We start from the raw sequence: 26,265 nt of genomic DNA on the forward strand, positions 1-26,265 counted from the left end.
GGAGAAGTGATAGGATTATAGAGCTGATGCAGACTCAGCCAGGTAGATCCTCCCAAGGTGATGTAGACACGGGCCTTGGTGCTCTGGGAAGGTAGATGACATGAAGCGATAATTTCCAGTCAATTCTGTTGCAATGCTTTTCGTATAAGTAAGCATTCATCTCACAATTCAGATGAGGACACACAAAGCCTTTTCTCGTGATTTTATTTGCTTAGATAAATGTTCATTTTTAAGGACATCGAAAAATATACTTATTGTCAGGACAATGCTGCTTTAAACCTTTTCAACATCAGGAATTCAAAAACTGAACAAAACTAAGGAGGTATGTGGAGGATTGCCCTCTGCCCACCACACGCTGAGCCTCCTCAGCTGTGAGTGCACATTGGGACGGCAAAGCCACACTTCCTCACCCCACAGAGGTTTAACCAAAGAGGCAATCAGTGTTCTGTGGTGGATTGAGAATGACAGCATTTAAGTTTTCATTTTAATCCTAGCACTCTGGGAGCTCTCTTGAGTTCAGGAGTTTGGACCAGCTTGAGTGAGAGTGAGGCCCCATCTCTGCTAAAAATAGAAAAATAGTGGGGTGTTGTGATGGGTGCTCCCAACTACTTGGGAGGCTAAGGCAGGAGAAGTGAGGAGCCCAGGAGTTTGAGGTTGCTGTGAGCTATGATGCTATAGCACTCTAGCCTGGGCAACAGAACAGTGAGACTGTATCTCAAAAAAATAAAATAAAATAATTGTTTAGTTTTATTTTTAGTTGTGGTAAAATACATATAACAGGCTGGGCATGGTGGCTCTCACCTGTAATCCCAGCACTCAGGCGGGTGAATTGCCTGAGCTCCTAGGTTCCAGACCAGCCTGAGCCCGAGCGAGACCTCATCTCTAAAAATAGCCGGGCACTGTGGCGGGCACCTGTAGTCCCAGGTACTAGGGAGGGTGAGGCAAGAGACTCGCTTAAGCCCAGGAGTTTGAGGTTGCTGTGAGCTGTGACCCCATTGTACTCTACCAAGGGTAGGGTGACCAGATTTTAACATCTGTAAGGCAGGACAACATGGTGGGGGGCAGGGCAGGGACAGGGCAGGGCAGGGCCTGACAATAATACAAGCTTTGATAAGCAGTTCTCAATAATCACTTCTCAGCAATTATTTATTATTACAGTTTAACATTATAAAATTAACAAAAATAATATAAAACTCATATTCTGGCGAAATAGCCACATGGCAGCCGAAAGCTGTATATTCCTTTCCTGTTCTCCGGCCCGTTCGTGCATTCTTTCCAAAAATTGGGACTTTTTTAAAATGCTGCAGGTTGGGGACAAATTGTTGAAAAGCGGGACATCTGGTCACCCTAACCAAGGGTGACAAAGTGAAACTCTGTTTCAAAAAAAAAAAAAATACATATAACATAAAATTTACCATATAAACTATTTTTAAGTGTGCCTGTGAGTAGTAATGTGCGCTCACACACTTGCTCATACAATATGCAGGCATTTTTGCTCTTATTGGCCTGTTCGTTTTCTTCCATTAAATACCCCCATCCCCAGCAGCTCCGTTCCTCTGCCGGTGAATCCACCTCCTCTGCAGCCCTCACATGCATGGCCCTGTGCAGTGTGTATCTTTTTTGGACCGTCCTGTTGCACTCCACAGTGTCCAGGTTCACCCACAGGGCAGTGTGTGTTGGGATTTCCTTCTGTTTGATGGCTGAGCAGTGTCCTTGTGTGGATAAACCCCATTTGTCTGTCTATTCACCCGTTGTTGGACACTGGGTTATGCCCGCCTTTGGGCTGTTGTGAACATAGGTGTACCAGTCTCCTAGGAGCCCCGTTTTCAGCTCTTTGGGGTGGACCCCAGCACTGACAGTGCTGGGTCACATGGGCAGTGGCAGCTTTTAACAAGCGCCTGTCTCTTGCCCTCTAGGCGCCTTCAGGAGGAAGACCAGCAGTTCAGAACCTCGTCGTTGCCGGCCATCCCAAACCCTTTCCCTGAGCTCTGTGGCCCTGGCAGCTCCCCTGTGCTGGCGCCAAGTTCCTTACCTCCGACCCAGGCTGCTGCCAAGCAGGTGAGTACCCCAGGCTGGAGCCCAGGCCGCGGGAGCTCCAGAGCTCGGCGGGCTCAGTGCTTTGAGAATAAGGAGGGAAATTATGGAAGTCTTTGCTCTTGGTCCTTTTTTTGCCACTGTATTTGTTGTCTTATGGGTTTTTTTTTAATTTGTTAGTCAAAACTCCACCTACTGTGTTCAGGATATATCTGTATGCTTTAGAAAGAATCTAACCTCATAAAAGTGGGAAATGGTAATAATAATTTGATGCTCAAAGATGAACTTTACTTCTTTGACGGAACAATTTGTCACTAAATTATCCTCACTTAATAATTGTAGGTAAATTAGGTATGAAACCACTAGGCTCACTCAGACACCTGAAAATTTGCATATTGTAGTTCTGATTCTAAATTTGATCTGCTCAAGGCAAAAGTGTTTTCACTTGGCCCAGAACCTACCCTTTTGAACTTGTAGTTCCTATTTTAAAATAGGTCTGTGAAGTAGATACAGTTGTTGTGTGGCCATCTCCCCCAGATGAGGAAACGCAGAGAGTTTCAGTGACTTTGCCAAGGTCACATAGCCAGTAAGTCAACTGAGTGGAGAGATGGGTTGTCAGGAGCTGGAGCAAAGTGCCTTACCGGCTCTGGAAGGAGAGCCAGGAGGGGCGGTGGTGATAGTTATAACAGTAACAATCTCTAGTATTTATTGAATGATTTCCAAGAGCCAGGATATGATCTATGTGGTTTGTGTTTGTTTATATGTTTGTTTATTTCTCAAACCAACCATATGAATTGAGTAGGATACTTATATTCTGCAGTTGAGGAAACAAAGGCAGAGCGGGGAGGCCTGGCCGAGACCCAGGGATGGGGCTGCATGTGAGCTGGCCTCAGGGTCCAGGGCCTGAGCCTGGAGCCACCACATTCACCGGCTTCCTAGGACCTGGACTCAACTCCTTCTAACCACATGTGGTTTAGATGTTCGTTTGCCTTCTGCTAGAATCGTTCTCTCCTCTTCCTCCCTGCCTCCCCTTGGCTGCTCCCAGGCAGGATAGGCCAGCAGTCCCTTCTCCACTCAGCCACCTGTCCTGTGCCAGCAGGGTCTGTGCTCGGCAGCTCCTGTCCAAGTGCTGCCCCCCTTTCTGACCGCAGGCAGCATCATAGCGCTATCAAAATTTAGAAGGTGAGGTAAGTTTTTCCCGCCTGGGAGCCAGCGCCGGCTGGGCTATGGCTCTTCGTCACATGCCTGAAGTACATCTGGGATGTCCTCCTCCCTAGTGACCTTCTGTTTCAAATAAGGATCCAGACAAACTGTCTATGGATTTGTCACTGAGGTTGTTTACAAAGTTACCCATCCTAAAATAAGACCGTAAAAATATTATCTGGCCCTCTTAGCCACTGGCAAAGAAGACTGGCCTCCACCCCTGTGGATTGTCCAAATTTGTAAGCAGAATAAGGAAACCGGGGAATTTTGCCTGCTGGTAGTTTTCTTGGGACCTGAGTCAGTTCCCGAGGAGAGCATTGCCTTGGTGTCTGTGCATGTTGCCCAGATTCCTCAAGCCTCCTGGGACAAGCCAGAACAGGAAAGAGGTTTCTCACTTAGTACTCACTACTTGTAGAAAGTTATTGTTCTTTTTTTTTTTTTTTAAAGTGCTCAAAGGGACATTTCTTTATTGCACTTGATTCTTCTGCCTCTTGATCTCATGAAAAGTGTTTCATTGGTGTGGCTGTGGCTGGCAGTAGGTGCCAAGCAATCTCTGGCCTCTGCTGAGACCCATTTGGTCGCAGGGAGGAGATGAAGCTAGACACAGGTTTGAACCTGGTCCTTGCCCTTTTCTTGATGGAAAGAGAAATCCAAAAACCTTTGTCATTTTGTATGAAGCCAGAGGACATAACGCTGAGACCAGCATCCACTCAAGAGCTCTGAAATAGCAGCAAAGTGAATGAAGCAGCACCACGTGTCAGGACCTACACACGGTGGCTTCAGTCAGTGAATGTAGTAAGACAGGAGAGCATAAAGCTCTTTGGAAGAGAACGGAGGAAAGTGGGATGAGGAGGAGACTCTCAGCCGCATCGTTGTGGTCACTAGTAAGAAGATTCATGGTCCCAGCGGGGACGGGGAGGAAAAAGCAGAGATGACATAAACATCCCTGCCCAAGGAAAACTGCTTTCTGCCCCAGGTTTCATAGCCAAAGCATTAAACAGTTCCCATGGGGGTGAGTTAGTAGCTGCTCTCCTCCTCTCTGAGTTTCCTTTCTGAGTGACTCCTTGGTAGCTGCGTAATGGGGCAGGAGTGGTCAGAGGCTGAGGTCCAGAGAGCAGTGGCCATCAGTGGACTGGGGCTCCTCCCACACACCTGTGGCCGGGACAGGGCACAGTGCCAGGGTTGTGCTGCTATGTCCATGGGCTCACTTGCCTCCCTGAGACGTGCAGTATGCAGGCTCAGTACCTGAGAAGGCCGGGGGCTGCAGGACTCCAAGAGAGGAAGGCGAAGGGACTTCAGCAGGGAAGTATAGCAGGAGGAGTGGCTTCCTGCACACCTCTCCCAGGGGCACATAGAATTCGTCAGATGTTGCCTCCCACTGACTCTCTCCCTTCAGCTGTCACTTTGAGTCCCTGTGATGTTCCTGGTTTTCTGCCAGTCCCTGAGACGAAGGTATTGGCTGCAGCGTGGGCCCCTCTCTCTAGGAGCTAGTGTGCTGGTGACGGTGAGAGGTGATCTGAGACGAGGCAACTGGCGTGTGATGGAACAAAGAAGTCATACTCTTTCCCAGGAGGATGGGGAATCTTCCACAGCTACCCCGAGTCCTCCACCTGGGGATCCTGGAGGCTGTAGTAGTCCCTGGCAGTATCTGTAAGTTTTTCCATGATGACTTCACTCAGGTTTGGACCCGACTATGGCCAAGTTCTTGCCATGTGCTGTGCTAGGAGGGCTCAGGGGGCTCACCTGAATTACCTTCCGGGTTCCAAACAAGCATCTCTGATCCAACAAACTGAGCAAAGGGAACAACTTCTGATGGGAGATCACTGAGCCTTTCTGCCTGGCTCACCTGCATCTGCCATGCGCCTCCTCACATCCAGGGTCTGCTTCCTTCCCTGGGCCTGGGGTCCTGCTCAGATGCAGCGCAGGGCGGGGCTGACCTCAATAGCCCTGGCCTGGCTTGTTGCAGCCTGCAGCTGGGTGCCACCTGCTCTGGAGCCCCTCAAGTCTTTAGCCAGGGCACCCTGAGCACAGCTGTACAGTGTACTGCCGGTCCCACTGCCTGGCAGTCAGGCCCTCAGTGGATGGAGGTGGTGGCCTGGAGCCTGTGTACCCGGTGACTTCTGCCCCCTGTTTGTGGGTCCTTCCTGGTGTTTGGGGTGATCATGAATAATGTGAGTAGTTTTGGAATTGTTTGTCTTAGGCTCAGGCTTCTTGAATTATGTGTTTTGTTTTATTTTATGAATTTGAAAGCAACAAAGTTTTAGTTTGCTGATTAATATTTTTAAGTGAGAGTCTATCGTCTGTGCATTTACCTAGGGTTATACTCTGTGGCTTTGCAGGTAAAATGAGAAAGCGCACCACACCTGTTCATGCACAGGAGATGACGGTTAGTGGAGGGAATGTCCCCTGTGCTCCCCCCAGGCACAGTGATAGGATTTCACATCGTGTCTGTTAGTGATGAGCACGGTCTTCCTTGGTTATTTTAAATCAGATGAATGAATCTTATCTGAAGGTATAGCTTCCATCACTTATCTAATAACTTTACTTAACTGATTTAATTTACTCAAGTTGTTTACTAGTATCTCATCATTGATTTACTAAAAATGCACATGCCTAGGAAATTCTATTCAAGTTCTTTTTTCTCCAGAGGGTAGTGAAATCTAATTAGTATCAGTAAAGCTGGATTGTTGTGGTGAAAATCAACAAGGCATTTGTCACTGCTTTGTGACTCATTTGAAAAGGACAGGCTGTTGTGGAGGGTTCTGAGCCCATGAGCCAAGCTCCATGCCCCACCTGGACCCCAGCTTGGAGGGATTGAGCCCGTGGTCTCCTTGGTACCCCTGGGCTCCATGGTGAGGTTCCCCCCACCAACTGAGTGCCTCAGTTGACCTGGGTCCTGCTTTGTGTCAAGCACACAGGGAGGGGCCTTCCTGGCCTCAGATTCACCTGCCCAGCAGCTGGTCCTGGCTGTGCTACTGAGTCTTGCATTTGTCTGACGGTGACTGTAAGTGCCTACTGTGTTTGTGACTGGTGCCAGTGACAAGGGTGCAGCAGAGGCATGTGGTGGACACCGTCCTGAGCTTCTGCCAGAGCCCAAGAACTGGAGTGGGGCCTGATTGGGAGCCTTCTTCCTGAGCAGGCTCCTGTCTGCTGCCAGCACATCTAGTTGAGGATGTGGCCATCAGTGTACCTGGGGCCAGCTCGTGGGCTTTGGGAGGGAGAAGCACTACAGAGGCAGGAGATGCTCACACCTACAAATCCCGGCCCTCTGAGAGTCTGAGGCAGGTAGATCTGCTGAGCTCTGGAGTTCGAGACCAGCCTGAGCAAGAGCAAGACCTCATCTCTACTAAAAGCAGAAAAACTGGCCAGGCATTGTGGTGGGCACCAGTAGCCCCAGCTACTGCAAAAGGATCAGTTGAACCTAAGAATTTGAGGTTGCTATGAGCTATGATGTCACAGCACTCTACCCTGAGTGACAGAGTGAGACTCTGTCTCAAGAAAAGAAAGAAACTACCTAACCTTCTCCCAGACACACGTATGCTGCAGAGGCCCTAAGAGGCAGATCAGCCCTGCCGTGGCTCAGCCCTAGTGACTATGTTCTGTTGCACCTTTTAGTGTCACAGGAAAGAAAAGGGGAGCAATGTGTTGCTTTGCCCCTGGGGTGCCAGGTAAAGCTCTGGCAGGCTCCAAGAAATTGCATGGAGCAGTGTGTGTACAGAGATAAGTGGTTGCTCAGGCCTGGGCTTTGGGACCTCCCTGTGGGATCTTCCCAAAGGTGACCCTGGTCCCAATGTTTTGAACCTAGCTGTTTGCCATTTGAGGAGAGGCATCTCCACATGGCAGGGCATGTCTGTGCCCATGCCTGGGAAGGAGGAGCCATGTGTTCACAGCCTCTGCTCAGCCCCAGGCAAGCCTGGCCCTACCAGATCTTTGAATGGTTCCAGATAAGTCAGAACTCACACCTGTAAAATTTGAACTTGACATTTTGCACATTTCAGTTTTCTGGCAGGCAAGTCTGTGCTGTGGGCATGCTACCAGGTCTGGGTGTGCACACAAAGGCTTGAGATTTGAGCCTGGGGGTTGCCCTGTTGGGCTTACCATGCCTGGCACACTGTGGGTCCTCCCTGATAGGCTACTGGGGTGTTTTCCAGAGGGTTCCACAAGCTGGGGTGATGGCTGAATCTTAAAAGGATTACATAAAGTCAGACTTTGAACTGACACCCTCCATATGCAGTGTCAGGAAAAGTAGAGGAGCAGGGGCCACTACTGTGTGAGGGAGAGGAGGGGCCACTACTGTGTGAGGGAGAGCAGGACTGGATCAATCAGACACTGCTCAAGTCACAAGTCCAGCCTGATCTTTTGGGAATGGCTGGTTTGACCACTCTGTGTTCAAAGAAGTAGATTTTCTAGAAGTCAGTGTCTTTGTTGTGTTCTGTATTAGATGCCATTGGTCCTCCAAGAAGGGCCCTGTCATGTGGAACCCATCCCAAGTGGAGGTACCAGGTAGTGGGGAGCTGTGGGAAGTGGCAAGAGGAACATGGAAGAGGGTTGAAGATAACTGGGGTGCATGGGGCTATTTCTTAATAGCACAGATGGGTGGAAGGCATCTTCTACCCTCTCTGAGGGCAGAAGCTGGAACAAGAGCCAGAGATAGCACAGGGAGGTGCACCCCAGCTCCTTGTGAAATCTCTGCACCTGTCAGCATCCTCCACCTCTTGGCCCCGGAGTGCCTGGTGGCATCTCACTTGGCAGCAGAGGTGCCCTTGTCTCCTCCTGCCCCCGACTGGCCTGGTTGTGTCTCCTCCTGCCAGCCTGAGCACAGACCCCAGGCTCTCTTCCCCTTCATTGTCACCCACAGAACATGGACAACAAGTAGGCCTCTCAAAGGAACATTTTATGTGATTGTATAGCTGAAAAGACAACAATGTAATGAATAATGAATATGTGTTATAAAGGGGATTTGTGAAGTTGGTAACGGTTGAATTAGAATCTTTCACGAGCCTGACGCATTTGCCCTTCTGAGAAGCCCCCGAGAGCAGGAGCAACGTCTGTGCACCGTGGATGGCCCAGGGAAAGGTGACAGTGAACCAGGCGATGCTGGACCAAGGGGCTGCATGTCAGCATCTCAACCACCAAACTTGGGACCAAACTGCCCTGTTTTTAGCCTCTATCTCCTGGTGGTTACTGCATATTTATATTTCTCAGCACTTCGGTCACTGTGAGGGAGAGACTGTTTCCATACGGGGAAACTGAGGCCCAGCATAATGGATGGGATGCTTTGGCTAGAGACACAAAGCCAGCTCGGGGACAGGTGGGAAATGCCCTCCGTCTAGTGGGCCTCCAAGGTCACGCCACTCAGTTTGGAGAAGACTTCCCAAGTCTCCTAGCCTCTTTCTTAGGCCAAAATCATTACCCCCAAATGCAGCCCACAGTTGTGTTTACTGCTGAAGAGATGATTGGTAAGACATGGTGGGAGCTTGCCATCCATCTCTGAATAGGCCCTCGTTCCCCGGAGGGACTGAGCAGCTTTTACACAGATTCCACTTCTGTAGGCTCTGTGGGGAGGAAGACCTCTCTGAGAAGGAGGCCCAGGAGCTCTTCAGGACAGCGTGGCCACAGCCAGGAAGCTTCCTGCACCTTCCATGTACTGAGGCACTGCCAGGGCCTCAGTCTTGGACTGGGAAGGACAGGGTTCCCAGGCATGGGGCTAGGCTTCAGCCAGCACTGTCGCAGATCGCAGCAATAGTGATGCCAGCTATGGGGGTTATGAAGTACATCAGGATACCATTGGTGGCAAGAAACAGAAAACCAAACCCGTCTGGCTTCTGTTGTAAGGACACTAACTTTTCTGGAATGAGGAAGTCCAGGTGGGAGACAGGGCACCGCAGGCTTGTTCCGTATTGGGAACTTGCATCCTCTCTCTCCGGGGTAGCTGCTGAGGCTGGTACTGGGCCAGTCACCCAGAAGCAGCTGTTCATGTGTGGGTCAATGATCTGGGAGTGTGGAGAGGTGGACAGGGTGACCCGGGCAGCATGTTGACACCTGGGATGCAGCTTGTGGTGTGGGACTCTCACAAATTGAGGAAGAGAGACATGTTAGCAGAGAGCACTGACTCTCAGGCCAACTGTATGGAGATGCTGAGAGCAAGAGTGAGGCTCGGGGCACCTGAGAGGAGAACAGAACCATTAACACATTGATGAATTCAAGAGGAGCTGGGCAGGGGGTGCTTTGGGATGGCTTCGATGGGCTATGCCTTCCCTTGGCCCGTACACATGATCATGGGGCCAGGTAATGTGTTGTTAAGGCAGCTTTTCCATTTGCTACTCAAACACAATTAGTCACATAGCTTAACCCTGTTATTAATAGAGCATAAATCCTACCTCACCTCCATTCAGCTCTTCTCCCTGTGTTTAATTTTAAACATTAATTTCCTGGAACTGAATTAATCAGCCCAGATAGGGTTTTATATACACCTTTATTTATTAATGACCAAAATTAGGCCTCTTGGAGCTTTAACTACATTCCAAGAGACGTGCTGTAATGTGAGAAAATGTGAGAACAACTGGTCCTGGCTGCCGAGTGCAGCACTTCATCCACCCTCATGGGCCTGAGGGCCTAAGGGCTCCTTCTCTGCCTCTGCCCTGGTGGGGCCCAAGGACTGCTCCGAGCAGTCACAGCTACCACGTCCTGCTCCCTGGAGGCTCCCCCGGCATTCTGACTGAACTCCAGTCAGGCCCACATTCCTGCATCTTCTGATCTTGGAAGGCACCAGAAAAGGCGCAAATCTCAGAGGTGGTGAGAGAAAGATGGCTTGTGAATGGAGGAAGGGCCCCCCCCCCCCAGGCCCAGCAATGACCCGCCCAGCACGGGCAGGGCACCTGCGGTGTGATAGTGAGTGGAGCAGGAGGCAGCCTGCTTTGTGGATGGGCACCTACAATCTGACAGCAGGTGGAGCAGGAGGCAGCCTTCTCCGTGGGAGGCAGTTCTGAGCAGATCTGGATTTTCTCAGCAAAGGTGGTCTCTCGTTGCAGAGTGGCAGTCGTCTGTGGCTTCACCATCAAAAGAGTAGGCCTGAGACATGGGTCAGCTCAACTCATCATTTTAAAAGTTAACAGCCTCTCCACTCAGCATCCCTCAGACTCACACTTCCTTCCCTCCTTCTCTTGGATGGCACATTACTCCCAGCTCTCCAGGGCAGGCTTCTGCCTGCTCACCTCTCCTCTTCCGCACGCAGACACCCAGGTGTGGCGGGCACTCCAGCTCACGGCCCTCGGTGGGCGCTGTGTCAAAACCCCTGCCCCTGCACCCCTTGGCAGCATCTCCAAAATCCTTCTCTGTCAGCAGAGGCCGAAGCTGCAGACATGGGTGTCACAGAGCAGCAGGACAGTGCAACTTGCACCAGCCTGGTGCCCTGTGTGTGGGAAAGGGAGGGCCCTGCACCCCACGCTGTGTGAGCTGCTGTCGGCCTCACATCTCTCTGTGCAGCAGAAGTGACCACAGGAGGTGTGCTCTCCAGGAACTGAGGCCCAGAAAGGGTGCATCACTTACCAAAGTCAGTGACTAACACAGCAGAGGAGAGGGGTGTTAACTCTGGACCTCAGCTTCATGGTCACTATCTTCTTACTAGGCCTGACACTCTGAATAACAGAAATGCCTCCCAGTAACTGGAAATGAACATTTGCACAGAGTGTGAGCACATATGAGGGGCGTGTGAATGTCCTCAAAGCACCAGGTGGAAACCACAGGTGCTGCAGACCAGCAGCGTGGCCACCTGTGCTGTTGCCATCCTGAGCTGCCACCTCATAAGGATGGACACTCCAACCCCCGAACCTGTGACCCTGTACTCCTCTGGGTGAGAAGCAGTGTTCAGCAGGCTCTGAGGCAGACTGGACTGTGCTATTGACCTCCTTCAAGGACACGAGGGCTGGCGGAGCCCAGGGGAGCAGTGGGCATGGCCCCTGGGCTCAGGTGTCCACAGCAAGGTCGCATGAAGGCTTTCTTCCTGAGGGGCAGCTCTGCTGGGCTCCCTTGTTCCTCTTGATTTGAGAAGGGCTGGCACTACTGGGCCCCTGCCACCCCGTAACGTTGCCAAGTTTTCAGAGAGCTTCTTCGTGGGTGTTTATCACCTCTGTTTTCCAGAGTGCCAGTTACTTGTTGCTATGAAGGAGGAAGGAAAATTTAGGCTCAGCAAGTTTGGAAATGTTGTATCCTCTGTCTCCTTGGAAATTGACGTTTCCTGTTTGGTCAAATCTGACAAATCCTACAGGGAAGAACACCTGTTTGACTCGAGTTAACCTGGACCTTCTCACTTTGGGTCACAGAACCACTTTGTACGTGGTACCTTCCCAAATGGTCCCCTTGCGGAAAGGCACTACATTGCCGTATTGTGGTTAGAATGGTGGAGATCCTCCCTCCCTTGCTTTTTCAGATTTCTGTGGCAGTATTGTCAAAAGCAAGGTACCTCAGAGCCCTTGGAAGACACAGCGCCTGCAGCCCCGGAATCACCCCTAGAGTCCTGGGGGACAGGCAGCTGTGGTCTGTGTTTGCCTCTGAACAAGCGATCCAGTGTCAGCAGGGCAGGCCTGACCTAGAACGAGCCACTTGTCCAGCTAAATGAAGACGGAAAATCATCTCAGGAATCTCAAGAGAACCACTAGTGTTCTCTGAACTATAAATATCTTATTAAATATAAATTCTCTAAATTTGAGAGGCCTAAGATATCTCCTTTATTACAGCATCAAAAATCTCTTGATACCTATAGCTGTCAGGAGAATTGGAAATATGGGCACTTAAATGATACACAGCTTTGACAGGAAGAATCACCAGAATCTCAGTGCACTGGACCCACGTGTGGCTGAGTGCCACGTGGCTCCTAGAGACAGGGCCAGGGCAGCGTGGCATCACCACTCACCTGTGGACACTGACAGTTTCAAAGAGGGCAGTCTGTTTTGCGAACAGGAAATAATTATTTTGGCAAACCAATCTGCTAATTCTTGCTGCTGCTGGGACTTAAATTTCATTGGGGGGGGGGGTTCAGTAACAATAACCCTCCCTTGCTCGGTGTACCTGACGGCTTCCGTCCTCAGTGCACTGATTGACTCCCCACTTGTGTTTGTGTTTGTCTTGGCATCCACAGTTCACCAAATGCAGAAGAAGCCTGTTACCGCTGCTGAACACCAACACCTGCACTTTACTTATACCTGTAAACAGTCCTGATGGGATGTGTGTTCCGTCCTGCAGTCTGTACCCATGTCATTTCTCCCTGGTTAGGATACAGTGTTCTGTGAAATCAGAGTTGACGTGTTAGACCTCTGGGTCTCCGCCGAGGTGGCTGCCTGCTGTATCTGTATGTCCTTGTGGTGCTGCCCGGGCTGTGGCCTTCACTTTTCCTCTGCTTGACTGTGGTTGTTCTTTTCTTCTCTTCTCTTTTCCTTTCCCTTTACCCTTCCCCTTCTTTTTCCCCTTCTAACCTCAGTCTTTTAACTACTATGCATAAAAAGTAATATAAAAAAGAAAAAAAGAGGAATCACGGTGGGGGCGTGAGTGCTTTCAAAGGGCCTTGGTGAACGTCCTCCCCCAGGTGCTGGTACTAAGTCTGAACATTTCTAGGAAAGGATCATAGACATTCGGCCCATCTGGGAGGGTTTATAACTACAACTTTATGTATTGGTATTTTTTTTTTTTTTTTTTTGGTTCCTGAGACAACCAAACACTAATGACTATTGTGGTTTGTCTTTTACCCTTAGCCCAAAATAGTCTCCTCATGGTAATCCATGACAGGATTCTCTTGAATCAGAGCAGCAGTTTCTAGCTTCACTTACAGAACTGTGGCACCTTCACATTCAGTTATATGAGGAAACCAGAGAAAATAAACATGGAACATCACGTAACAAGGCACTTTCAGGTTTTTTGCTCTTCTTCATGGGTGGTGTTTCCTTTTACACAGACCCTGGTCTCTCCACGAAGCTCTGGGGGGCCCAGAGGCGGTGTTACCCTGCCTGTGCTGGTGGGAGAAACTCAGGTACTCGAGGAGTTAGACCATTGCTTTTTTGTGCATTGAAGCTTGGAATGTAAACACAAGCATCCTTGCGTCTCTCACCATTAAACTGTCACAGAGACAATATCGAAAGACAGTTCTTTTCGTCTGCCCATACAGTCCCTCTGTACTTTACCTGCTTTCAGAAAAGATAGGTACGATTTTAGATAGTATCATAAGTATTTTTTGTGTTTTAACATGTTCTTCCTAAAAAGCACTCTTAGCAGCTGACAGCAGTATTGATGGAGGTCAGTCAATGTACACACACTGACCTCCCCTGCCATGGCCAGGTGTCTGTACTATTGTGCATTTATCTGTGTCACAAGTGATCAGTTACTGGGCAGCTGTGAATTAGCTTTTTGCCACATTTTGAATTCTTTCCTCAGGACAGACCCTGAGGAAAGTCTGGAAGTCAGACTTTTGGTGAAAGGTTAGGGGTGTTTTATAGCTCAGAGTAGGTGATACTTTGTATCTATCTGCAAAAACTTACTTACTTTGATTGCCATGTTCAGGTTACAGTGAGTTTTCAGGACTTCTGAGCCCTGACCGCTGCCTGGAAGTTTTCTCCACTTCTACCCACAGGCCCCATGCTGTGGTGCTCTGTGGCTTTGGGAATCAGCTCTTCCCCCAGGGAGGGGGTTCTCCATGTGTCAGGTCATCAGCTGCTGTTTGCAGGGACTCCAGGGTTTGTACCTTCAGAATCCAGCAGCAAGCTTAGCAAGTCTGCTGGCTTTTCATGGCTATTTCTGGGTATTTGGGTGATTGCATAACAAGTCAGGCCTGTGTGGCCTTGCAGTGACACTGAGTCAGAAAAGAAGAGTTTCTAGTGGCCTCTGCTTAGGAGCTCAGCACACGGCCACCACACCGAGTCTCTGGCTGTAGGAGCCGAGAAATCGCTGATGAGCATTGTGCCTACAGTTCTACGCCCGGCCTTCTACCCGTGCAGCACAGCTCACTGCCGCTGGCCTTCTCTGCATGGCCTACAGTCCAGTCCTGGGAGGGAGGGTCAGAGTGACCCAAAGCTAGCAGGGACCCTGAGTCTACTCACCCAGATTCCTTACTTTCCAGATTTGGAACATTGTAGTCTATGCTTATAGAAGGGAGGTGCCTTGTTTTTAGGAAACACACAAAGCTACCCGCAGCAAAGGGGCCAGACGTTGGTGACTCAGATCAGAAACGTGAGTGGGAATTCAATAAGGCAAACTGGGTGAAATATTAGTATTTGGAGAACCTAGATGAAGAATATATGGAAAATCTATGCTGTTCTTTACAAATATTCTGTAAAATAGTCCGAAATTATTTAAAAATATAATGCCAAGCAAAGAAAAAAACCTTATTTACAACCCACATGCACTGACCTTTCAGTCTTTTCTTGCTCAAGGGGAACAACATTGCACAGTGGAGGCGACCAGAGTCAGCCCCAGCTGTTCTCCACATTTATTGGAACCTCATCTTTTAATGGGTGGGGTGGCAAGGCTGCCCTTGCTGGGACTCTGTGGAGGCGTCTGTGGCCACCTGAGGCAGAAAGACATCTGTTGCCATCGGCTGAACAGTGCTGGTTTACCCCAACTTCTGGGATCAAGGCACACTTAGAGCCAGTGCTGCCATGGGAGCCACAGCCAGATCCACTGCCCTGGGACCACGAGGTGCCCCAGGTGTCCCCACACTCTCTGGGGGGAGGGAGTTGAAGACATGCTTCTTTCCAAAAGACACGGAATGTCCATGATTATGTTGGCAGAACACACTGTGCAAAGCAGGTTGTCTCCGTGCCTGGCTGTGAAGTGTGTGAACGTCATTGGGTAGGGAGGGTTCCTGAGGCCGCAGCCTCAAGCTTCAGCACCCTGAGAAAGGTTCCCAGGAAGATAAACTGTGAAGGAATAAATACCTCACCATCTTTCACGCAGAGCCAGCCTCATGATGATGCCTTCAGCTAGACGACAGTGTGTTAGAGTGTACATATTGGAGTCTGTGCTCATTTACTGACGGAGAGAAAGAGCCTATTGCAGTTAAAGTGGGGGTCCCTGCAAGCCTACAGTTTAGCTGTCCCTTTTTGATCTGCTGAATTTATTTCGGTAGATCAGGCATCCTCAAACTATGGCCCGCGGGCCACATGCAGCCTGCCAAGGACATTTATCTGGCCTGCCAGGTGTTTTTGCCGCTGCGGCCTGTCCTGCTTAGCAGCCGACTCGTCCCGGGGCCTGCAGTCTAGCCCTCCAAGGGTCTGAGGGACAGTGAACTGGCCCCCTGTTTAAAAAGTTTGAGGACCCCTGGGTAGATCTTTCCTGCAGCCACCTGGAGGTAGGGGAGACAGTTGATCGTGTGCCCTGTGAACAATGGTAAAGTGTAAAACAAAAGTTTAATCGTTGTCCTGATGCATTGCCACACCAGCCTGGGGAGGCCAGCTATCAGTGTGGTCTCAGCCCCTGCACAGGGAGGGCCCCTCCTGCCCGAGAGGTGCAGGCAGGTGTGCAGAGCCTAAGTGGCCTATGCCTTTTCCCAGGAGAGGGCAATCTCCCCCTGAGTCGCAGTGGCCTTTTGGCTGTCCTAGTCTTAGCCTGCAGGGCGAGCTGTGACAAAGCTGTGAAGTGCAGCAGCACTGGGAGGCTTTGGGGGTTAGCTGTGCTTCTCTTGCTCTCAGGCACGCTGTTGGCAGTGGTGCACACAGCAAAGCGTGGGCTCTGTCTTCCTGCTGTGGCCAGTTGTCGCCTCCAGGCTGCCCCACCATACAGTCTTCCCTGCAAATATGCAATGCCCCCTGCAGCCCGGGGGTGACCGTGCCAGGGAAGCAGTGGCCCAGAAGATGCCCTCTGCCCGGCCATCTCCTGCCCCAGCTCTTGGGAGCTGCATGGGCAGGCGCGACGTGAACTCTGGTATACTGTGCTCAGCTCTACTGACCTCCTTTGAAGCTAGTTACAAGAGAGGAAAGAAAGGAACTGAATTTTATTTTATTAAGACTCCACATTCCCACTATGCCCCAGAGGCATTTTTCTTTTATGAGTGGGAGCGTTTGTGTCCCAAGTTCCTGGAAGATCTTTTGTCTCTTATCCTGTAATCATCCTCTTAGGTGTAGTTTGGAGTTTCTTTACCAAAGGGCAAGTGACATTTACAGAAACCAAAGTTGTTACCATGAAGTGGACTGTGCATTGTGGAGCCCAAAAGAGCCAGATGCACTCCCTCCCTGACCGTGCTCCTGCTCAGACCCTGCCAGCCGGGTTGCAGCCACTTAAAGGATGTCTACGAAACTAGCAGTGTGTGTGCGCGCTCATCCTCTCTTTATTATTGATGCTATTCTGCCCATTTTTTGTTTTAATTAGGTTTTATGTGGTTTCAGCCATGGAGTCAACTAGAACTCCTGATTTAGAACTAGGAATGCACATTACATTCACCTAGCCTTATTCAAAACTTGAAATCCTAAATCCTGCCTAAAATTTCTGTTCTACATCAGTGCCCTTGCAAGTAGAGACAACACATAGAAGCCTTTGATAAAGTGGTCAGAGGAGGAACAGCCTGAGTGGGGCCCAAGGGGCTGGGCATCTGGGTGGCCCAGCCGCGAGGGCTGTCAGGGGTTCAGCCCTGCTCAGAGGTTGCATTTGATGGGAGTGTTGAGGAGGCCATTTGGATTTGGTCTTCTGGTGGTGACTGAGTCTTCCTTCAAAGGGTGGTTTTAATGCTATAAAATTACTACTGTCACAAAAACCACATGGTTGTAGTTTAAAGATGGACAGAGAAAGAGAGAGGTGAGACTTCTGTGCTCTGAGGCATGCACCCAGAGCCAGCCTCTAATCTGTGCAAGGGTGAGAGGATTGTGAACATGGCATGTTTATTCAATTCAATGTGCTTCATTAGCTACAAACTGTGTGTGTGAAGAGTTGAATTGCGGCCTTATACTTTATTGGATACTCTCACAAGTTGACTTATGTCTCCTCAGAAATCATATATTGAAGTCCTAGCCTCCAGTGCCTCAGAATATGGCTTTATTTGGAAATAATGTTAATCCAGATATAATTTGCTAAGATGAGGTAACAGTGGAATAGGTTGGGCCCCTAATCCAGTATGACTGGTGTCCTTATACAAATGGGAAATTTGGACACAGGGGGAAGAATCCCATGTGAAGACGAAGATGGAGGTTGGGGTGCTGCTTCTATAGCCAGAGAATGACAGAGATTGCCACAGACCGCCCAGAGCCTGGGAAAGGCCTGGAGCAAATCCTCCTTCATGGCTGTGAGAGGGGACCCCCCCACCCCCGCATTCTCAACCATGAACTTCTATCCTTAAGAAGTGTGAGGCACTACATTTCTGTGGGTTAAGCCATGTAGTTTGTGGCAGTTTGTTATGGCAACACTAGCAAACTAATGCACATGCGCCAAAATAATTTCTATGTTGATGAAGCTATTAATAAAAAAAAAAAAAATACCTTAAGAGAAGTAGGAAAAAAACATAGTTGGATAATGAGTTTTCATTTTCAGGCTGAATGACATCTTAATTATCAACCCAATAGGTGAAGTCAGAGAGGAGAGTTTCTGGATTTGTCTACCAAGAAAGTTAATGCTATAAATTAAATGCTAAGCTTTTGACAGACTGAGAAAAAAATTTTCAATAGCACTGAAATATTCATAATATCCTATGTAAAGAGTACATATAAGTCAATGAGAAAAAGATAAATTCCCTGTCTCTGTTCCTCCATCTCTTTTCCTTCATAGACTTTTTCCTACTTCCAGTTTTTTCACTACTCCCAAGAAAAACAGTTCCCAGTTCCTTTCCTCCCCTTTTCTCCCTGCCGACTGGTGTCCTAGCACTGTCAGCTCTGTGCACCTGCACCGGTGCCCACCAGCCCTCCTGCCTGTACAGGGCCACGGCCCCGTGTCCCCCCAGGGCCAGTCTTCCGTTCGCGGATACTCTTGTGCCTTCTCAAGGACGCTGAGCCTGTGTTCATCGCCTGTCCCTCTCTGTCGGTTGATTGTCCTTGTTGAGGATTGTCCCCATCAGTCTGCAGACCTGCCGTGATTCGTCTTGTCCAAGTGTAACCGTCCCTGCCCTCATTCCTCCCCCGCTGCAGTTCTTTTCTCTGCCACTTCTCAGCAGCACTCTCAGCACCAGCTGTGTGACTCTCAGTCTCTCCTTTTCATCTCCTGGTCTCGTCTCTACCTGCCCAGGTTGGGCATTTGGTGCCACTAGTTTCCTGAAGGGAATCTCATCAGGAGCCTAGTGACCTGCCTCTGGTCAAAGCCAGTGGCCAATGGGTGGCACCTTCGATGTTACCCCTGCAACATCAGACAGTGCCTTGATTCCTCAAACACTGGCTGCTCTAAGCGTCTGTGACCCCGGCTTGTCCTATCTTCACCTCTGCTCTGCCAGACCTCTATGTGTCTGGAAGTCCCCAAGGCTCTGTTCCCAGCCTCCTCCACTTTACCTCAGTGACTGCATTTGCCCCCTGCCATCAGATGCCACCTGTATGCTCTTGACTTGGACTGTCACATCTCTGTCTGTCACTTCTGAAAGATGCCTTATGTCTTCGTGTGAGTCCTTACTTGCCGTGTGAAGTCTGCACAGGGAATGTGGCCCACATACACTCCAGCAAGGCCTCTCCACCTCACCAAGAGGCATCACTGTCCACCCCGTTGCCCTGACCAAGAGTGAAAGGTTCATCCTTGGTCCTCCTGGACTCCTGCTGGGATCCCACCATTCTCCATCTGAGCACACCCTGTGTGACCACTTCCCAGGGATCCACTGCTGCGTTTCCAGGACCAGCCCAGGGTATCACAGCTGCCGGTCTCTTGCTCTCCTCACCCCGCCCTGCCCCACCACACCCTGTCCATGGCCCAGCAGCCTTTGTGTCAAATCCCGTCATCTTCCCATCACACCTGATTTGGATGCTGACTTTTCCTTGAGGGCTGCAGGGTCCTCTGTCACTTGCCCTGAGTGTCTCTGTTGTCACCAAGTTCCCTCGCCCTGGCCTCCTTGGTATCACATGTTTGCAGTTCATACTCACCTCTGGGCATCTCCCCTGCTGCTTCCCCCAAGTCAGCAATTCCCCAAGGCCTTTCCTGATGGCCACTTTGTCACCAACCAGGTCTTAATTCACACGTCATGTCCACTGATGTTCTGCCAGGCCACCCCAGGAAGGCAGTGTCCCAGTCTGGCCTCCTTCCCACCCCCTGCTGGGCTCCCATCCCTGTACCGTTGTTCCTGTCTCCTGAGGTATCTTATTTGAGGACACATGTTCTCTGTCTTCACCACTAGAAGGTGAGCCCCACACACCTGGGTAGGCACATGGGCACGATGGCCGCTTCTGGAAGTGTTGGCTGCTACTCTGGGGGAGAGCCAGGATTGCAGCCAGTTTGTCACACCTGAGTCCTCCCGCCACTCAGGAGCAGGAACAAGAGGAAGCTGCCCTTATAACTGTTACTTCCATCAGGACATGGGTCTGAGGCCTGGTATGTTTGCTGTGTTCTCCCCTGGTAGGGCAGCACAGCCAGGAAGGGCCCCTGGGAGGCTTCGCAGAAAAGAGCACCTAGCACCACTTAAAAAGATGATGAGTCTGTGGTTGGCGTCTTGACGACCTCCAGAGGTGTGTGTTGATGTGTTGAGCTTTCAGTGTGCTGCAGTGGCAGGGATGCAAACCCAGGCCAGGGCAGCAGGCACAGGCCTGGGCGCTGGGAGAGGCTTTCTCCCCCCTTTGGTCTGGGCTGGGCTGCCCTCCCCGCACAAACTCTGTCACACTGGCCAGGATTAGTGTTTTCAGAGGAAGATGATAATTTTACTTATTTCTTAAAGTCGCCTTTTAAACCTTGTCAAAAACACACCAGCAGTCCCGCTTTTGTCCCCAGCTTACTATCAAATTCCTTCTGTTCTGGGCAGGGTGCCAGTCACATGACTAAAGCTGGAGGGGGCGGGGCTCCCAGGCTACAGCTTGGTGGACCTGTCCACAGCATCCACAGCTCCTCATAACTCCTTCCTCCTAGAACCTCTGTCTGTTCTTCCTTTCCCTGATTCTGCCTTGGTCTCCACCCTCCTTACTGGGTATTCCTTGTCCACATTCTTTGCTGAGTCACCCTCTTTCCCAGTCTCTGAGTGTCGTCACAGGGCGTGGTCCCCTCTGCTCTCACCCTGCCTGGCTCCAGCCACTCTCCTGGCTTTTCCTCAGTCTCTGTGCCAGTGGCTGCAGGGTTTACTTCCCACCCTAACTTCTGCAAGCCCCAGACTCCTGCTTCCAGCTGCCTCTCTGACCTCTTCCCGTGAATGGGTAAAGGGCACTGCCAGCTCATCGTGCACAGTCAGAACCTGACACCTCCAGAGCGCCCATCTCCAGGAGTGGCAGCTCAGTCCCCCAGTCCCTGGTCAGAATCCCCCAATTCCCAGTCCCCACTCCTCTGTCCTTGCAGTTTCCTGCCACCTCAGGAAAGTAGCAGGGACTGGACAGCCTCTGCCCACCCAGCTGTGGCAGCAGCAGCCAACACTGCACTTTGTTTTCTTGCCAGTGTCTTTATGGGGACCCCTGATTCGGCTGGCTCCCAGAAGTCAGCTGTGGGAAGGAGCATCTTTTGTATAATGACTTTACAAGTCGGCCTAAGAATGGAAAAACCAAAGTCCTCCCTGCTACCCTGAGGGCCTCTTGGCCTGCAGCCTTTCTCCTTTCACTTACCCCTGACACTCTTTGGCCTTGTTTCTTATTGCCAGCTCCCCCCCACCCCCAAAGTCCCATGAGGCCACAGTTTTCTTTCAGGAGCTGAGGACACCAGGTAGTGCCTGGTCCTCAGGGAGTATCTGCCGAGTGACTGACCAGGAGAGCGTATCCCTGCCCCACCCGCAGTGGGGCCACCTGGAATATCTCGAAGTTTCACCTGCTTACTAAAATCTTAAAATATCTTAAAATAATAGGTTCTATTTTAGGTTAAAGTTTCATAATTAAGTCTGATTACTAATAAAAACGAATCTTTTTTAATAAAAAGATACTGCTTATGGAAATTTCACATATGATTTCAGTTTCTCACATTACAGAGTGAGACTATAGTTAAATGCTGTAGTTAGATGCTGTAGCTGTGTGGTCACGGTTTCAGTCTAGAACAGTGGTTCTCAACCTGTGGGTCGAGACCCATAGGAACTGTATTAAAGGGCTATGGCATTAGGAAGGTTGAGAACTACTAGAAGAAGCCAATAGATTATAAATGAGTTTGTATATTTTGTTTTGCTGAGACTGTCGGTGAAAAGAATTGTCCTATTCACACCTAAGTGAGTTCTCTTCTCTGGTAGTGATATTTTACATCAGGCTCCACCCAGACTGTCTCTCTTTTCTTTTTTCTTTTTATTTTTATTTTGATGAGACGGAGCCTCGCTCTGTTCCCCTAGGTAGAGTACCATGGTGTCATAGCTCACAGCAACCTCAAACTCTTGGGCTGGAGAGATCCTTCTGCCTCAGCCTTCCGAATAGATGGGACTACTGGTGCCCACCACAATACCCGGCTAGTTTTTTCTATTTTTAGTAAAGACTGTGTCTCCCTCTTGGTCAGGCTAGTCTTAAACTCCTAAGCTCAAGTGAACCAACTGCCCCACCCTCCCAGTGTGCCGGGATTACAGGTGCGAGCCACCACGCTCGGCCTATGTCTCTTTAGTTGGTGGTACTTTTTATGGATGTCACTGTGGATGCCTGCAGGTGCCACCGTGGCCAGGATTGGTGGAGGAGCCTCCTCGGTGCCTGGCTGCACAGTGGCGGTGCCCTAGGAGTCGCACATGTCAGTCTGGGTGTGTTAGGATGAGTAGAGCCACCACCTCCCTGGGAGAGAAAAAGACCGCTGAGAAAACAAATGCATTGGAGGCCACCTTCCCCGTAAGTGTCACAGGGACACACGTCCTAACCCCCTTGTCTCCTTCCAAAGACACTAGTTCAGTCAGCGTGAGCACTAGCAGGCTATGAGCACGCAGAGTGTTGAGCCTGAGGAGTAATTGGCCATGATTTATTACCAAATTGCCTATGTCTAGCCAGCAGACCAAAAAAAACACCTGATATTTAAAAATAATGAATGCTCATAATAAAGGCAAAAAAGTAAAACAAATATCACAAAAAGGTAATTGGTAAAAAGTGAGATTTCCTCTCTCAATAGTTCCTACTTTAAACTTGTCTCCGGAGGTGAGTTCTGTGGACGGTATCTCTTCCCAGAAGTCCCGTGCGCTTGTGTATTCTCCTCCAACGCCCATGGCGCTCCACCACGTGGAGGTGCTGTAATTTACTCAATGCAGCGCCTGTTTGATAAACAGTCATTGGCTGTATTCCTTTCTGATTGCAGCAGAGCGGGAGTGAGCACCCCTGTGAGTAGATTTCTAGTCACTTACTGGCTGAGTGAGTGGATAGATGGATGATAGGCTTGTTCCCAGCAGTGTTGTTGGAACAGAAGATTTATGTGTTTTCATACGAGTGTGTATGTAAAATTCAGTTTTATAGTGTCAAAGTGCTGCATATCCCTATAATAGGATGGAAAGACATGTGACTCAAGAGCTGGCTGCTGGCCAGAACTCTGCAGCCCTCACGCTGTGGCTGTGAACGAGTTCTCTCTGCCCAGCACCTTGTACCACTGGAACTCCAGCAACAGAGCGCTGGGGTGGAGGGAAGGCAGCGTCCAGGCGATCCACCTCTTTGAGTGGCTGTTTCTGTAGTTTCAAGAAACTCTAGACGATGTTTACTGAGGCTGTCTGGGAGCAAATAGACCCCAACAGGTCTGACGGCAGCAGCATTTGTTTTTATATCTTCCTGGAAACCTCTTTGAGTTCAAGGGCTCCTGGCGACTGGAGGATGGGGGTAAGGTGTGCACAGTCAGTTTCAGGTACTTACTCTTTTTGGTGTTGGACCTTCTGAGCTTGTGTTTCTAGATACTTTTCATTGACTTGCTTTTAGAAGAATGAGTGCCCAAACCGCAGTGTTGGGCTGAGTCCACAATACATCTACACAGTGGGCTGGCCGTGCCATGGGTCATTGTCTCTGGTCATTTTTGCTGGGGTTGCCTAGTTTTTAGTGCTGAAAAAGGAGCAACTTGGGAGGCCAAGAGGTACAGTGAATATATTCTGCTTTTTCAAAGAAATGGAACAATTATCATTCCTTACTCCTCCCAGCCACCAGTATTTTTTGATTATAGAATCTCATTTTAATGATATATAAGTTTACTTTCCAAAAAATAAGGAGCTTCAGGTAGTATAAAGATTATTGGTATTAATTGTATTCCTAACAGATGTATCTTGGAGATGAAGTGAGATTTTGAGGGTGAAATTTTATATCTATAAATGTACTTTCTTGAATATTATAATTGAATAAAAATATAGCCCTTAAGTGACAGCCCCATTTATGAAGTTTTGCTCATGGCTCTTGTTTTCTGCATGGTCTGGACTGTGGATGGTGCTGAAGAACGCAGCCTTTCAGTAATCCTGTAGCCCAGGTGTCCTCAAAATACGGCCCACAGGACACATACGGCCCGCCTAGGACATTTATCCAGCCCGCCAGGTATTTTTGCCGCCGCTGCTTGTCCTGCTTAGCAGCCAACTTGTCCCGGGACCCACAGTCGACCCTCCAATGATCTGAGGGACGGTGAACTGGCCCCCTGTTTAAAAAGTTTGAGGACCCCTGCTGTAGCCTGTCAGCAAGTCAAATTTCACTTTTTTCTGAATTTCATCTTCTTTCACTAACTCATCCCACACTCATCCCACACACCAGCCCCGTCCCCCTTCTGTCCAGCTGTGTGCTCCCACCCACCCAGTCCACGTCACAGTGATAGTGTGATCAGCAGACGAGACCGCTGCAGAGCTGATATTCTTCTCTTGTGATATAAACGCTCCTATTTCTATATGAAATCAGCACATTGTACCCCATAAGTGCATTAATGTATATATGATCTATGTGTTTATGATTTAATAAAAATAAAAAGATAAAGTGCTGCTGGCCCAGGGCACTGGCCCTAAAGAGCTGCTAGAGGTTCCCTCTGCAAAAGGATCATTCAAACCTGCCCTGCTCACCAGTGGACTCACACAAGAACTTTTCTGCAACTGAGGCCATAAATTAATGATATACTTTGAAATAAGGCATGAAGTATGCACTGTAGATTGTCCTGAGAAAGCCAGGACATTGTCTGAAGACTAGACCCCACTGTCCTGCTGTAGGGAGTGACCCACATACACGAGAGAGAGAGAAGGCCGAGGGCCCAGGTGCCACATCCCTCCCTGTCTGTGTGCCTGAGCCTGGCCGCCCTGTAACCACCAGATAAGGAGTGCAGACCAGGACATGCAGCCCTTGTGGTGGGCACGTGTTTGAGCAGACACACACCCGTGGGACCCATTTCTAGGGGCTGACCTCACACAGCACCCCCTGTGCACTTGGCCTGTGTTGTTGAATCCCAGTCAAGTACAGGGCTGAGACTGACCCAGGGTTCCTGCGTGTTTTGGATCTTAAATGTCCAAGACAGTGAAGACAGCTGGCTAACGGAAAAGGGCTGGGGTTGCCCCTGTGAAGATAGCAGCACAGCAAGGGCTCTCGGCGTCATCGTCACCCCATTCTGGGGCTCATCACTGCCCATGTGCAAGGACGCTGTGAAGTGCTGAGTGGGGAGGGAGAGCCACAGATTAATTACCGTGTCTACATGGTGTGTTTAACTTTTGTTTTGCAGTAATTTCGAACCTGTAAGGAAGTTGCAGGAATCGTATAAAGAACCCTTATATATTCTTTACCTCAGTTTCCCAATTGCTAGTATCTTTGCCATATTGTAGATAATTTTCATTGCCCCTAGGTATGTGTATAGATAGAGAGGTAGATCATACGTAAGTCCTTGTGTCTACATATGTTTACACATATCATTTTTCTTTTCTGTGAATCATTTGAAACTAATTTATAAACATCAAGCCTCTTTATTCCTAAATACTCCAGGGTCTGTTCCTACAAACAGGGTTACTCACTTTCATAGCACAGTACAGTTACCAGTCAGGCTGTTTAACACTGATAGGGTGTTGTGTTCAGCCTATAGAACTTGTTCAGATGGTCCCTATCATGTCCTTTACGTTACTGTTGTTTTTTTTTTTTCTAGTTTGTGAACAAATTCTATTGGTTTTAGTACCTCCTTAAGTCCCTTTGATACAGAACCTTCTCATCGCTCAGGTCAGACTGGTGTTTCTTGAAGGACCCTATTTGGTTTGTGGACCTGTATTGTTCCAGAGTTGATTGTAATTAAGAAGTGAATTGATGGAACACAATTTGAGACTGTGTCAACACCCTGCTCGCTCTGTAGACTCATTGCCGAGTTTTGTCTCCTATCGACGATTCTTGTCTGGCTTTTCTAACTGCCGCTGTGCATGTTTGAGTAGGTTTCCTACTCTAGAGGACACCTTCTCTCCCACAATGTCAATGTTTACTCATCCACAGGGCAATTATTAGTTATCATTTTATTCAGTGGCTTGTAATTCATTGCTGTCATTTGTTGCTGTGTTCACGTGGTCCCAGCTGAACCCTGTTTGTTCATGACTGTTCCCCTCAGATACTTTCTTGCTATCTCACTGGGGTTTTCCTGCTCTGCAGTCAGCACTGTGCATGTCTGGGAGTGGGTCGTGGGCAGTTCAGCAGCATCTCTGCCCTCCACCCACTAGGCGACGGTCACACCACACACAAGCCCAGATGTCTCAGACTCTGCCAAATGTCCCTTGGGAAAACCCACCCCCACCACCGCCCCTTCCAAGAGCCACTGTCCTTGATGGGGGAGGGACTGAAGGAGTGTTGCATTCTTCACTGAGTTTGGGTTCAATGAGAGAAATATGTGTTCAAAAAGATTAGGCAGGAAAAGTCTCTAATTCTTCTAGCAGCACAGAAGAAGGGAGTTCAGGGAATATTTAGGCCCCTTTCTACGCAAAACCTAGAACCTGCAGTAGGCAAGACAGTGTGATGAAGCCCCTTCTCCCCTCACCCAGCCCTGTGGGCCCCCCTGCCAGTCTGGTCCCCTCACCCAGCCCTGTGTGCCCCCCGCCAGTCT

At 49.5% G+C, this 26,265-nt stretch overlaps 1 protein-coding gene across 3 annotated transcripts in view; it reads left to right on the plus strand.

Annotated features, from left to right (window-relative positions):
- The window catches only part of GRB10 (growth factor receptor bound protein 10), a 178,469-nt gene that overhangs the window by 109,644 nt on the left and 42,560 nt on the right, over window positions 1-26,265 (plus strand). For all 3 annotated transcript variants that reach the window (XM_023517875.1, XM_003797733.3, XM_023517876.1), the window contains one exon: window positions 1,917-2,058. In XM_023517875.1, coding sequence (XP_023373643.1) covers window positions 1,917-2,058 — 142 coding nt within the window. The remainder of the gene's footprint in view (window positions 1-1,916; window positions 2,059-26,265) is intronic.

This window comes from Otolemur garnettii, unplaced genomic scaffold (genome assembly GCF_000181295.1).
Source record: "Otolemur garnettii isolate 467f Iridium unplaced genomic scaffold, OtoGar3 scaffold00123, whole genome shotgun sequence".
Classification (NCBI taxonomy): domain Eukaryota; kingdom Metazoa; phylum Chordata; class Mammalia; order Primates; family Galagidae; genus Otolemur; species Otolemur garnettii.